At 37.8% G+C, this 14,613-nt stretch overlaps 1 protein-coding gene and 1 pseudogene across 2 annotated transcripts; both read left to right on the top strand.

Moving 5' to 3' along the window:
* Positions 1 to 614: 614 nt before the first annotated feature.
* On the top strand, positions 615 to 951 carry LOC100772856 (annotated as a pseudogene).
* Positions 952 to 7,454: 6,503 nt separating this feature from the next.
* Positions 7,455 to 9,657, top strand: LOC100774888 (regenerating islet-derived protein 3-gamma-like). 2 transcript variants are annotated; one of them, XM_035448422.1, is made up of 5 exons: positions 7,455 to 7,530; positions 8,082 to 8,200; positions 8,401 to 8,538; positions 9,095 to 9,218; positions 9,449 to 9,657. In XM_035448422.1, exons 1-5 carry the CDS (start codon positions 7,455 to 7,457, stop codon positions 9,514 to 9,516), a joined length of 525 nt encoding a protein of 174 aa, XP_035304313.1. In that variant the 3' UTR covers positions 9,517 to 9,657. The 2 variants fall into 2 exon arrangements, with proteins under 2 accessions (XP_035304313.1, XP_035304314.1); XM_035448423.1 differs by lacking the exon at positions 8,401 to 8,538.
* The last annotated feature ends 4,956 nt before the right edge of the window (positions 9,658 to 14,613 follow it).

Raw genomic sequence — 14,613 nt, 5'->3', positions numbered from 1 at the left:
GACTAGCTGGGCCCTAATGATCCTCTGTATATCTCACTAATACGTGCAGAGTTCTGAGCACAATGGCCACCACAAAATCAGTGCTAAATAAATGGCGATCATTACTGAACTCCTTCACATCTTAGTTTGACAGTTCTTTGATAATAGTCTTGAAAAGCAATTCCTGAATCAGTAACACCTGAATTCCTTTTTAAAAATTAAAGCAATTTTATTATACTTAAGCATATTCTGAGAATGAAGAGAGCTGGACAAGTATTCACTACGTGCTGCAAAGGGAATCAAATCAATTTCAGCTACAAAGTGATTTAGAGGTACTCTTTTTCGATAACATCACCTCAGATCAAATATCGGTCTATCCATTGAGGACTACCAAGCACCAATTATATCATGAGCAGGCATTAAGAATATTATTAGCGGGCTTCGGTGGCACATGCTTTTAATCCCAGCACTCAGGAAGCAGAGGCAGGCGGATCTCTGTGAGTTCGAGACCAACCTGGTCTACAAGAGCTAGTTACAGGACAGCCTCCAAAGCCACAGAGAAACACTGTCTCGAACAAAAAAAAAAAAGAAAGAAAAAAGTGCCTTCCTTCCATGCCACTCTCTGGACTGTACCCATGGCCACCTGCAAGGAGGTGAACGTTTCCGGCCTCGAGGAGTTCGACTAGGCTGTGAAGGAGCACAAGGGCAAGACCATTAAGGAGGCCGAAGGGAAGAGAATGCGTGGAAACTGAGCCAGTCGTTTGAGAGGGGCTGAAGGTTACTGAAGACTGTGTGTTCATCTACTGCCAAGTAAGAGACAAATCTTACTGGAAAGACCCAAATAATGACTTCAGACAACAACTGAAAGTAACTGCAGTGCCTACACTACTGAAATATGGAACACCCCAAAAACTTGTGGAATCTGAGTGCTGTCAGGCCAACCTCGTAGAAATGATGTTCTCTAAAGATTAAGATTTAATGATAGCAGTGGGTGGTGGTAGAGCATGCTTTTAATCCCAGCACTTGGGAGGCAAAGGCAGGTGGATAGTTGAGTTCAAGGACAGCACGGTCTACAGATCGAGTTCCAGGACAGCCAGGTATATACAAAGAAACCCAGTCTCCAAAAACAAACAAACAAGATTTGCTGATCACAATTGTGTGTTGATTTCCTGGTTTGCTTAAAAGAAACCACATACTTGCTTTGAATTGATCATTGTATGTCTAAACAATAAAGAATTAAAATAAAAAGAATATTAATAGCTTCTACTTACTATGTTATGTATGTGATGCCATGATCAATGACATATATGCATAGTTTTACTTGATTCCACATTAATTTCATGAAAGAGATCTGATCTTTAATCACTGTGCTTTCTGCTTGTCCACTATTTGGATTCATATGTGTCACAGCTGGATGAAAACAAGTATCTGAGTGATCATGGGGCTACCATAGGTAGTAAAGATAGTACCATACTTTTAAAAATCCATAATACCTTGGATAATTTCCAAGCTAGGATGTCTGATGGGAAACCCAACCCCAAGTTCACCCAGTCCAACACATCTGACAATCCTAGTCAGGTAGAATATCCTGTCTACAAAACATCTTTGAATATTGGAGATGGTACTCCATACTACATCCTCAGAATGCTTCAGCCACATGTGTTTGTTTTGGGTATGCTCATATTATTCTAGGAGGAATTTCCCAGTGTTCTGAGGTGCATTTCATCTCCAGGATGTGCCATGGCCTCTCTGTGTACCCTTCAGTGTGTATGTATGTTCCTTCCATCACCCTTACCTAATCCTGAAGTTCATATTCCAATTTTGCTTTTGTCCTAACTCTTGGTCTTTCCTGCAGTTATGATGAAATCTTGTTATTACTTGGTTTTTCTGCTAAACAGTATTCAGAACATGAAGAGAAGATAATGAGAGACACATGGAAAATATTCCTAATATCCTAGAGATTTCTGAGAAGTTTGTTCCAATGAAAGTCATTTCTTATCTGTGGTTCCTACCTCAAGCCATGAACTGGAAACCCCAAGGAGAAAAGTTTCCATTATTTTGAACACTGGCTAACCCAGTATCTTGAAGAAATTTACATATCTGAGGGTTTTTTTTTTTTGATCCCCTGCTTCCTTTCCTCTGCTCATCCTTTGTTTTCTCCTTTTAGTAAACTTTGGTCTAAAGGTTGACGATGAGAACAATTTCAATATTTTGATGGTTGACTTAATTCAAATATATCTGTAGAAATTTCCGTGTTAAATTCTGTATGCTAAGTAGGCTTTCCAGTAAAGCCACTTTGACAATGAGCTCAAAGGCTTAGAAAATAATCACCCTTTGAATAAAGTTATTTAATCTAAATTGCCATGTGATGGCTTTCTGAAATGAATTTTGTTTACACAAGTTACAAGGAAAGACCAAAGAACATGTTTTCATTTGAGAATGTTATTTCTAATAGCAAATAAAAAATAAAGCAGTTAGAATTATCTATAGTGGCTCCACTTAAGGCTAATTCTGCTATCATTTTCTATTTCCATAGATTCTTACAGATGACCTCTATGACCAAAAAGAAATTATTCTTCCTGCAGATTGAGGTTTTAGTATGATAGCAATAAATACATTTCGAGGGGGCTCTCTGATCTACATTCATGACATTCTACTATTTCTCAAAAATAGGAAACCTAGGAATTGTACTGCAGATATTTTTGTGTCTAGCATTTCATTAGAGAACTTAGAAACACATGTCAAAGGTGATGAAGTCATCACCCAAACTAACTTGTTTAATTTTGGAAATAATATCAAAATCTAACTTTCAAGCTGAATACACATTATAAATTACCACACTTATAAATAAATATATTAGATAATTAAATAAATTTTAGTCAGTTTAATACACTAGTTGGCAAAGGTACAAACTCAAGTTTAGTCAGTAAAGAATGGTCAAAAATGAGCAACATGTGATTTTATTCTCTCTCTCTCTTGGCCTGTCTTTCAGGGTTCTCTTAGTGGTGGACATGCGTGCCAATACAGGCATGCATGCATGTATTATGTATGTATGTATGTATGTATGTATGTGGAGGCTAGACCATCTCAGCTGTTATTCCTTGGGTATTTTCCTCCTTGTCTCTCACATGACCTGGAACTCAACAAGCAAGCAAAGATGGTTGACCAATGGACCACAGAGATCCATGTATCCCTGACTCCCCAGCACTGTTGTTACAAGGATACAGTACTACATGTGGCTTTTGGTAGCTTTCTTTCTGGAGATTGAACAAGAGACCACAAAGGAAAATCCAATCAACTGACCAAACATGAAAATAATTTGTTTCAAATCACTAACTTTGTAGAAAGTTCATTGTACATCACAGGAAGAGATAATGGCAAGATCATGCAAAGACATTCAAGAGGAAGATTATGGCATTTTAATATTTATTTCTGACTTGAATAAGTAGTGTCTTGAGATCAGACAGCAGAAGAAACATATCTTGTTCTCTGGTCTCATCTACATTCAAGTTTGTGAGGAAATTTGAAAACTGCCTCATGGCATTGGATGAAGTTCTTCCTTCTTCATCCAAATGGTATTTCATAGATCCACAAAAGTTTACAATGGGGCAGAAGGAGGACCAAGCACTATAGAACACACGACTTGTGACCTATGATGTTTGAACTGTCAGATTTCAACACTGATCATCAGTTATGAAGTCTCCAGTATGTTCATACTTTTTCTCCTGAATGGAGAGCAAGTGGGGGTGGGGGGGACAAAAATGGGAGGATCAGGTGTGAAGAGGGAGAGGAGATTGGATTTAAGGAGGGAATTAGGGGAGAGATAGCTAAAATTAAAGAGCATTTGAAGGGTGGTATGGAAACCTAGTGCAGTGGAAAGTAAAAGTAAACTGACTCCTAACGATATTCTTCTATGCTAATAGATCAGTGTGTTATTGAGCCATCGTCAGAGAGACTTACTCCTGCGGCAGATTGGAACAGATGCAGAGTCCCACAGCCAGACATTATGGAGATAGAGATAGAGATAGATAGATATAGAGAGACATAGACAGAGAGGCAGAGACAGAGAGAGACTGAGACAGAAAGAGACAGAGACAGAGACAGAGAGAGTACAGTTGGAACAAACAGCTCTAAACTTCATCAACTCTCTAACTTCAGAGCTCAGAAGAGGCAAAAGGAGTAGGGAAGACAAGACTTCAGGAGAACTGTGGCTCCCAAAACAACTGAGCAAAGCTCACATGAGCTCACAGAGACTGAAGTAGTAATTTAAAGGTCGACACAGGCCTATGCCAGGTCCCATGCATATATACTATAGCTTTTACATTTAGTATTGTTATGGGACTCCTGAATCTACGAATGAGTGTGTCTCTGATTCTTGTGTATTTTCCTGAAGTCCTTTTATTTTTCTGTTGACTTTTGCAACTTCAATATGATATTTTTTGTCTTATACTTTATTCTGTTAAATTTATTGTTATCTCCTAGAAGCCTGTTCTTTACTAATGAAATACAGAAAGGGAGTGGATCCAGACGGGTTGGGACATGGGGAGAAACTGGGATGGGTAGAGAGAGAGAAACCTACATTCAGATTATACATTGTATAAGAAAAGAATCTACGCTTAATAAAAGGGAAACAATACTTTTTCTAACTTTGCTGTTAAGGCTTAAGTGGAATTTACATCTTGACAATATTTTTTGTGCTTATTATATTCTCTCTAACTAATGATTAATTTAGAGATCCTTTAGGGTTTTATTCTTTATGGAAATAGAATGTTCAAATACTAAAAACTATTTACTAATTTGATTGTTTAATATTTTTTGTAAAATTGACGGTTTCTGTAATATGATACTATTGAATAGAATCACAAGGGTGGAGAATTTATGTTCCTGGTTTTAAAGGAAATATTTTCAGTGTTTTGATTTTGAGTCTTTGAAGGTATGTTGACCCTACTGAAGTATTCCTATGTACATCTTGATTGTTACCAATGTCCATAACTTATTAATGAAAATTAGATGCATGCTAAGTACATTTTTTCTTTCCAGAATTATCACTTAATTTTTTTGATCAAAAAAAGGAAATTTCTCAATATGATACCAACATTAATGGATCTTCCTGATGAAACCACATTTGCATTCCTGAGTTTAATTCTCCTTTCTCTTCATTTATTTTACAGATCTGATTTATTAAGTATTTTGGTCAGGAAATTTGCATGTAGGTTCTTGAGAAAAATTGGCCTTTAAATTTCCTTCCCATGTTAGTCATCAGTTTTTCCTTCTTTCCAGCATTCCATTTTATCTAACATTTAGTGAAAAAATCATATAAGTCCAAAAAGATCTGCAATATCAACCCCCATATGTCTGTTACTAAGAGATAGCAAAGATCCATATATTGCCTACATTATTTGAGTTAAACCTCCATTTTTGTCAATAATGCAACAGAATATACATATGTTTCTGAGAAGCTTAATTCATTTTTAAGTATCATATTAAGCTTTAAATGATAAAAATCATCTCAAATAATATAGAATCAATATCCAGGTTGGCATGTAAAGACACATCATGTAAACTTTATAAAATGCTCACATTTCACCTATAATCTTATAATTATTGGATTTCCATTGAATTTTTCCATATTATAATCTAAATGTATTTTACATATTGAACTTCCCATATATTTCTCTCAGATGTTAAGTATTGTGCTATTTTATTTTACTAATTCATTGAATTCACACTTTCTGGATTTTTCTTGTTGCATTTGTTTTGAAATATCATAAAATCTGTTCCTATCACTCAATTTCCTGGAAATTGGTAGGTAGATAATAATGACAACTTTTCAAACTATTTTCCTCTTAGGGAACTTTTAAACACCTAATTATCATCAAAATGCTAATATTATTCAGATATCAATGATGTTTATGGCACTAGACATTAAAGTAGGCATTTAAAATATTTACCAATTCTATCTGGACATTTTAAAAGTATTTCTTAAAATGTCCACATGTTTGAGAACCATATTATGTCAAGTCATCTTACAGGAAAAGCTATGGAAGATAACTTGCTTTTTCTCAGGACAAACATTGTTCCTCAGGGAGAGGACTTCCACATACATTCAAACAGTGTTTAAAAGTATACATTTAAGTGACAAGGTTTATCAATATTATCTTCATTGTTTGATGGGGTTCAAGGTCATTCTAATGTGTAATATCATCTTCATTCTGTCTTTATTTGCATGGGTGATGGACACAAGTTGACGACCCTGGCTGAATTAATGCCAAAGCACACACCATTTGCCCATCCTTTTCTTGATCTCATGAAAACAAGTGTCGGTACCATAAAAATAGCACAACTTCAATGCCATTCTGAGAGGACTGTAAATACCCCATGTGTGTCTGATCAACGTTTGAGTATATTACTCTCAATTTTGAGAGGACATCTCAGAATTATAATCAACCTAGGCCTTATTTCTCAACTTTCCCACAAAAAGGCATCAGGAAATCAAATTAATTCAGCCACCGTTCTTTGAAACCTCAACTACAATATTGACTCAAGAGATTATTATCAAGCTTCCCACAAATCTTGGTACAAAGTCCAGGCTTTTTTTCCTCGGCTTAAAATTTTCCCTCTTCAAACTAATACACCACCGTCATCAATAGTTACATTTTTTTTTAACTAAACAAAAATTTAATTGTTAATATATTTTAAATCTTAGAAACCAAATGCCAAGAAATATAGATGTGAATATACAGATATAGCTTCTTTCTGGTGGAACAAAAGTACACTGCTAATATTTGTTTTCTCCAGTAGCTCAAGGTTACAATGTTTTGAAAATGGGGCCACAGCATAATCCATATAGCACAGTATCATTTTCTTAAGTTTCTCAGAACAAGGTATATGGGAGGAGGTGGGGAAAGTTCAAACTACACCCAGACGTGGCAATAGAGAAGGGCTGCTAACAGGAAAGGGCTACATATGTAGCAGTTCACAATCTTGCCAGGAAGAAACTTTTGATTTTGATGGGAACATCCTAGAGCTCATGCCAAGCACCACCTACTTCCCTGACTTGCATAAGTCTTCCAGTTATTCACTTTGATGCCCCTCCCTCAAATTCTGTTATAAATGCACAGTCATCTCTGTCCCTGACAAGCCACTTCTGATCATTGCCACAGGGGTAAGTGAGGGCTGAAATATGATAGCCTTGCTGGGGTCCATCTCTGGGAACTCAGGAGAGGGTATGGGAGAGTCCCTGTCCTCACAGAACAGAGGGCTCTGAGAATGAACAACAGTTTTCTGAGGAGTTTTCAGGCGAAGTAGAAAAGATGGGATCTTTTCATTTTAGAACCAAAGGAGAAGACTGGAGAGAAAATTAGTATATCTCTACAGAGTTAGTCAAAGGAGAAGGAATGGGATGGTCATCTCATCATGTCCTCTCTTACCAAGTTTTCTACCATGACTCTGCCTATCCCCCCCTCATAGACAAGATGCTGAATAGCATGGCCCTCCCCAGGATGTCCTGGATGTTTCTCTCCTGCCTGATGCTCTTATCTCAGGTACAAGGTAAGGTTTCTCTGCTTCCCGAACAGAATTCCATGTGAGTGTCCAGAGCCAAGGATCAGATGAAGGCTGTAGAATGTCTCATGCACTAATGATTATGAGAGTCCAACAGAGGAACACTGCATGCAACTCACCATCATCCTGCTATCATCTTAGTCACTAATAACAGATGGTATCATTGCAGCCCATTACTGAAATTAAAGAGGTTCCTCTTTTGCTATTAATTTCTAGTTCTTGAGATTAAAAAGGAAATGGCAGCAGTCAATAAAGAACTATTGAGAAAGAAGGAGTAGATGGGACAATGTAGAGACTGTTAGCCTAGAATTGGGTATCTATGGATAATAGAAGAGTGGAGCATAATATTAAAAGACGACTGCTGCTCATAAAGTAGGTCAACTTCAAAATCAAGATGAGAAAGAAAAGGTGGCAGAGTCTGTATTGTGGACTTAATCTCGAAAGACAGGCTTCATACACATTTGTTGAGTTGATCTTCCCATTAAAATCCACACTCTTCATTTCATTGCACCTCTTATCTTTATCTCTTTCCACCCTAGGTCAAGATGTGGAGGAAGATGTGCCCTCTTCAAGAATCAGCTGCCCCAAGGGATCCCGAGCCTATGGCTCCTATTGCTATGCCTTGTTTAGGATTGCTAAATCATGGTTTGATGCTGATGTGAGTGCTTGAGGCTGCAGAGGAGGGAAAAAGTGGGAAGTTGCATGGCAGTCACAGAAGAAGTGGGCTCCATTTCCCATGGTTCCTTGAGAATCAGAATGAGCATCCTGTCTTTGTTTCAGTAGCCTCTAGCATCACATTTGCCCTCCATTCAAAAGTGAGGTCTCAGTCTGTGACTAACTCTACCCTTCCTTTCCTAGTTGGCCTGCCAGAAACGGCCCTCAGGACACCTTGTGTCTGTGCTCAACAGATCTGAGGCTTCCTTCGTATCCTCCATGATTAAAAGCAGTGTGAATAATGGTCAATCTGTGTGGATTGGGCTCCATGACCCAACGCTGGTGAGATACCTTCTCTTCCCATCTAATTTATTTCTCATTGATTTTGTTCCTGGGCTCATTCTGTGTTTCTATGATGAAAATACCAATTCTACATAGAGCTCCCACTCCAGATTACAGCTGGGGTGAATGGCCCTGGGCTCTGTTGAGGTCCCTAATGACCAAAGTCAACTTTTACAAAGTTCTTAAATAAGACTTTGGAAAGTTCTTCTGTGAGACTCAGGGTATTTGTACCCATGATTCTGAGAGAACATCAAAAGAGGATGGCATCCATATTTGTTATTCATAGAATTCATGTGGGCTTTGAGGTTCAGAGACATTTACAAAAACACAACTTGCTATGTTCACCAACAGCCACATATTTTATGGATTTAAGTAGCATGTGTGTATCAGCAGAGAAGTGACAATACTAGGCAGATGTTCAGTTTGAATTCAAGACAATGTCTGAAAGACTAGATTGATTCCATGAGGCTGGATATAGGTATCAGCTCTTCCCAGCAAGGGATCATGCAAGCAGAGCTTAATGGGTGTTCTTTTCCCATTGCTGCTACTTCTCTAGGGACAAGAACCCAATGGAGGTGGATGGGAGTGGAGTAATGCTGATGTGATGAATTTCTTCAACTGGGAGATTTCTCCTTCCAGTTCTTCAGGAGGTTACTGTGGTAGCCTGTCACGAAATTCAGGTAAGAGCAAGGGCACCCATCCCTGAAAACTAGTGTTTATCCACTCTTCTCCTATTCTTCATCTCTTGTTTCTTTCATGTCTCACTCCCTTGTATCTCCTCCTACTGGAGTGAGACACTGATAAAGATAACAGAAAGACCCTGACATCCAGACCACTATCCTTAATGCCCCTTCATTGAGTTTATGAAATGCCCCTGCCCCTTTTATTTTTACTTCTTTTTTGCCTGCAGGATACCTGAAGTGGAGAGATAATTATTGTGACATGGAATTAGCCTATGTCTGCAAGTTCACAGCCTAAAAGTAGAGAGTTAGCACACTGAGTTTAGTATGCACCTCACCGTGATCAAGAACCCAAGTGTGAAGATGGATGCAAGAAAGGATCATTCTTCCCACACTCCAGACCTGATCTCTAGTGATTTTCTCCTCTTCTGCTTTTTCTTCATTTCCATTTGTGGCTCTTCAGTGTGTACTGAGGCCTGAGTTCTAAGTGTGCAATAATAAAATATATGACTCATACCAATATCTGTTTATGTTCTGTTCATTTAGTAAAGGAACAAAATATGTCAGTTGAAGGAAAGAGTGAAACAGAGTTAAAATTTTAAGGAAGATCCAATTATGCTGGAAAGGGAGAGAGATTTTCTTTAGTAGTTAAACACAATAAGTGTTTTCATGCTTCCACAAGCATGAAACTCCTCTGTAAGGAGTTCTAACTTAACCCATTGGGTCTCTCTCTCTCTCTCTCTCTCTCTCTCTCTCTCTCTCTCTCTCTCTCTCTACACACACACACACACACACACACACACACACACACACCATAAAATCATGAAAGTAAAAGGAGGAAAAGGATTAGTGATGGTGGGAAGGAGAAGAGAAATGGAGGCTGTGTACAATGTATAAAGCAACCCTTACTATAATGTCAGATCCAGTAAAGAAAGAAAGACATACTTTATCCAGTTGTATAGTACACATTCTTCTCAAGTTTAGTGGAATAGTTAGTTAACCAGATAGATAACATTATAAATAAATATGAAAAATGATAAATGACACAAAATATTTTATCAGATCTCAATGGAATTAAAATTCAAGCCAAAACCAGAAAAATAATAGAGAAATCTCAACATTTTGGAGATGCAATGAGACTTTTCTGAATAATACATGGAAAAAAGAAGTCACCAAAGATCTTGCAATAGTTTGAATAAAATGAATGCATACCATATTAAAGCATAAAATGTACCTTTAATCCAGTGCTTAGGGAGAAACTGATAACATTGAATGAAAGCACTAGAAAAGAGCCAAGATCAATGCATATAATCCAGAAGTTCTCAACCTTCATAATGGTGTGAATCTTTAATACAGTTCCTCATGTTATGGTGACTCCAAAACTACATTTTTTTTGTTATTACTTCATAACTATGATTGATACAGTCATTAATCATAATGTAAGTGTCTGTGTATTCTCCTGGTCTTAGTCAACTCCAAAGATGTCATGGCCAACAGGTTAAGAAGCACTGTGAGTATAATCCAAGCTTACTCCTGAGGAAATAGAAAGAAAACCATGAAAGTGTACAATAAGCAGAGGAGAAATGATAAGATTAAAAATCACTGATTGAAAATGTGAAACCAACAAAAATATTCACAAAACAGAAAAAAACAATAATTTTTAAAAATGTATAGAACTTGTGAATATCTGTCCAACCAAAGGGGGAAAGACACGTATTAGTGATGTTACAAGTTAAAAATATATTGCTATGAAAAAGTACATATGTTATGAAAATGTAAGGAAGGAATAAGGCTTTGTCAGTCATTTGGGGGTGGGGCATCTTTTGTGCACAACTGACACCCTGATTTGGGATAAATGCTCTATTAGTATAGGAAATAGGCAATATAGTTTTAATAATAGTCTAAAACACTGCTTTATAAGGGGTGGGCTTTACCTTAGTGGTGACTGAAAACTTTAAGTCACTTCTGTGAATAATAACTAATATAATTGTCTAGTAAAAGGGATAGAATATAAAAGGCCACATTATCCCTAGTACACAAATGGACTTTGGGACCCACTCCACACAGAGGGATACTCTCTCATCCTAGACACATGGGGGAGGGTCTAGGTCTACACCCAAATGATATGACTTTCCCCCATGGAAGTCTTCACCCTCCCTGGAGTGCAGAAAGGCGATGTAATACAGGGTGGGTGGGAGGTAGGGCAAAAGGGGAGGGATTGGGAACTGATATTGACATGTAAAACAAGTTTGTTACTCATTTAAATAAAAAAGGGAAAAAGCACACAAGAGACCAAAAAATAATAAATAAAAAATAAAATGCCACATTATATTGAGTAAAGTTACAGAAATATTGTTTATAAAATTTTTATTATATTATTTGTACATACATGGATAGTATAGATAAAAAATTGTATTTCTTGAAGTAAAGGCTTTTTGTGATTTCTGTTTTTTTTTACTCTGGGAATTGAACTCAGGGTCTTAGTGTATGCTAGGCAGCCACTCTACCACTGAGCTACAGCATCCCCAGCCAAAAAGAAACCAAAACTCTTACTTCAAATAGCAGTTAAATGCTTGAATACCACTGAAAATAACAAAGAAACTCTGAGGCAACTATAGATGAATTAAATAAACTACCAGTAGAGGGAGAGTTAGGCTAACACACATTCCAGTTCTGGGTATGAAAGAAACTACATCTGCTATAGGAAACACAGGGTTGGAGGATAAGTATTAGGAAATTAAATATGTTTAATTTGTTTTTATTCCCTCTGAGATTGAATTGCAATTCATCTCACAGAACTGACCTAAAAACCTTGCAAATGAAACTACACAATTTGTAAATAAAAAGGGGATCCAAACTATGACCCCAAAGCTAACTGGATAACCAGGAATGTGTTGCCAGAAAGCAATTTAAAATAATAAGTGAAAACCTAGAATTTGAAGGTCCTTATACCTTCTAAATCCTATGATTTCCTAGAGAATCTGCCCCTTACCTCATTATTCAGAAATAGCCTGGTGCTGTTCATAGGTCCTGTAAGATGCTAATGCAATAGATTCTGCCATAAAAGCCTAAAAGTGAATTGTTAAAGCCTCTGTTTCTCAGCCTTCTGGAACTTTGTGCCCTGCGCATGACTAGTATATTGATGGAATGCTGAAAGCAGAGAGAGGAACAAATATTCTCAATGAAGCCTGGGGAGGGTTCCCTCATTGGAAACAATCAAATTTCAGTGGTGGTTGCTCCATATTCACATAATGCTCTAGGTATGTGAGCTTGCTTTTAATTTCAGCTGCCAAACTTTCCTGAGTTTTCTTGATTTCTGATATTTGACTACAGGTTTCCACAGAATCTTTGAAGCATTGTGAAGAGCCTTTTCATGCTTTGTTTTTACAGCTATCTCAAATCAGCCTTCTTGGTTTGTTCTAACTAAGAAAACATGACCAAAGTGAGACAATGCCCTGCCTATGACTAGGTCACAGGACTACTGATACTGGTCACTTCCACTCTCTCCTGTCTTGTAAAGGATGGTATCCACCTGAGGATCAACACCTGAGGTTGTCTTTGGACCTTCACAAGTATAGGCTAGGCACAACTCTCTCATGAATATACATGCAGTCATACACTCCCACACATTGATTTGGTGCATTTGGGATTGGAATACAATGTACAGCCTTTAGATAAAACTGAAACCCACAAAGCACAATTAGCATAACCCAATACATAATCCTGGGACTGGAGCTAGGCCAATCTTTGCCCATTGTGAGAATAAGATTGGTCTCCAACAAAGAAAATAAGTACAATAGTTTCCTAATATGATATAGGGGAAATAATTATCTTTTGATGGAAATGCTTCATTTCAGAGGGAAAGCATATAATTGGTGTGTTATCTATCCAAGTCAATGCAGCAAGGTTATTCTTTACCTTGAGTTAAACTGTTGAATTAGAATCCACTGTTCTACTTGGATTGTAAACTAATTATATGTTGTAGAAGATGATTGCTTCTGAACTTTGTTTTCCTTTTTCATGCAGAGACTTATCTGTGTACAAATGGTTCATTTTTAATATTGTATATCTTACTGTTGTTTCTTGTTTACACAGAAAGGTGTCTTATTTGGTTTTGGGTGGTGGTGGTGGTGGTGGTGGCGGTGGTGGTGGTAGTGGTGGAGTGTGTGTGTGTGTGTGTGTGTGTGTGTGTGTTTCTAAGAGAGAATAGCATAGAGAGAAGAATATTTATTTAAGATGTTTACTCAAAAATAAAAAAAGATGTTTATTCTAAAATGTTAAAAAGCTGTTCTTCACTTTAAGACAGATGTGAACAGAGACTGTCCTGGATCCAAACAAGTACATTTCAAGTCAGAAAAAGTCTATCACTGCATTGACTATTGAAAAACAGACCCAGCGAAGAGGCTGAAAAGTTGGGCACTTGCTGCTCAGGCAGAGGATCTGGTTTAGGTTTTCTGTTCCCACATCAGATAGCTCACAACTGCTTGTGACTCCAGCTCCATTGGATCAGATGCCTAATTCTGGCTCCTGATGGCACCTGTACATGCATGGTGACCATGCAATCAATGCACCCATATACACAAGAAATAAAAAGAACAGGAGTGAATAAGGAAGAAAGGGAAGAATAGAGGGAGGGAGGGAGGGAGGGAGGGAGGGAGGGAGGGAGGGAAGGAGGAAGGAATGATGATAGAGGCCATGGATTTGTATGTTTTATACTCTGAGTCTCCTTTAAAGTATGGATAAGACATGTGTCTTTAATAATTCCAACAACAGGAAATATAGCCTCAGAAATGCACCTGAAGCTTAACTTGCAGGAACATTTCTCCTTTCAAATATAGCATGATGATTCTTACCTAAAATCTCAGCACCAGGATGCTAAAGCAGGAGGACCTCTGTTAAGTTTAAGACCAACATGATGAACGTAATGAATTCCAGTCTACTCTGGCCAGAGATCCAATACCAAACACAAATCAAATGGAACTCACCCATTGGTGGATCTTGATAGTCAAGAAGCAAAGACAGTCACGCTTTCAGCAAGCTCTCAATTTGCTTCATTTATGCTAGGGACATCCTTGGACTATTCTGTTTCTTTGGGTTCAGTCCCCAGGTTTCTGTGCCTTTGGTAGCCATTGCACTTTGAGCTCCTGGCTTACACAACATCTCCTATGAGAATTTACCTTCTCTCTACTGTGATTATGCCCCTGCTGGATTCTTTTGTTTGTCAAACCTTTCTCTGGCCCAACTCCCTAATGAGTTCCCACTAGGAGGGGCTCAGGGCAGAGTCACATTTGCTTTGGGTATCCATATTGCCTATTTGTAGGGAGGTGGAGGATGACGGGCATGGGCAAAAGGGGTGGGATTAACATATGGTGTTAATCTGCTGATTACAAGCAAG

Source organism: Cricetulus griseus, chromosome 8 (genome assembly GCF_003668045.3).
Source record: "Cricetulus griseus strain 17A/GY chromosome 8, alternate assembly CriGri-PICRH-1.0, whole genome shotgun sequence".
NCBI lineage: Eukaryota > Metazoa > Chordata > Mammalia > Rodentia > Cricetidae > Cricetulus > Cricetulus griseus.
The sequence above is the reverse complement of the archived record's forward strand: the minus strand, read 5'-3'. Positions and strand labels throughout refer to the sequence as shown.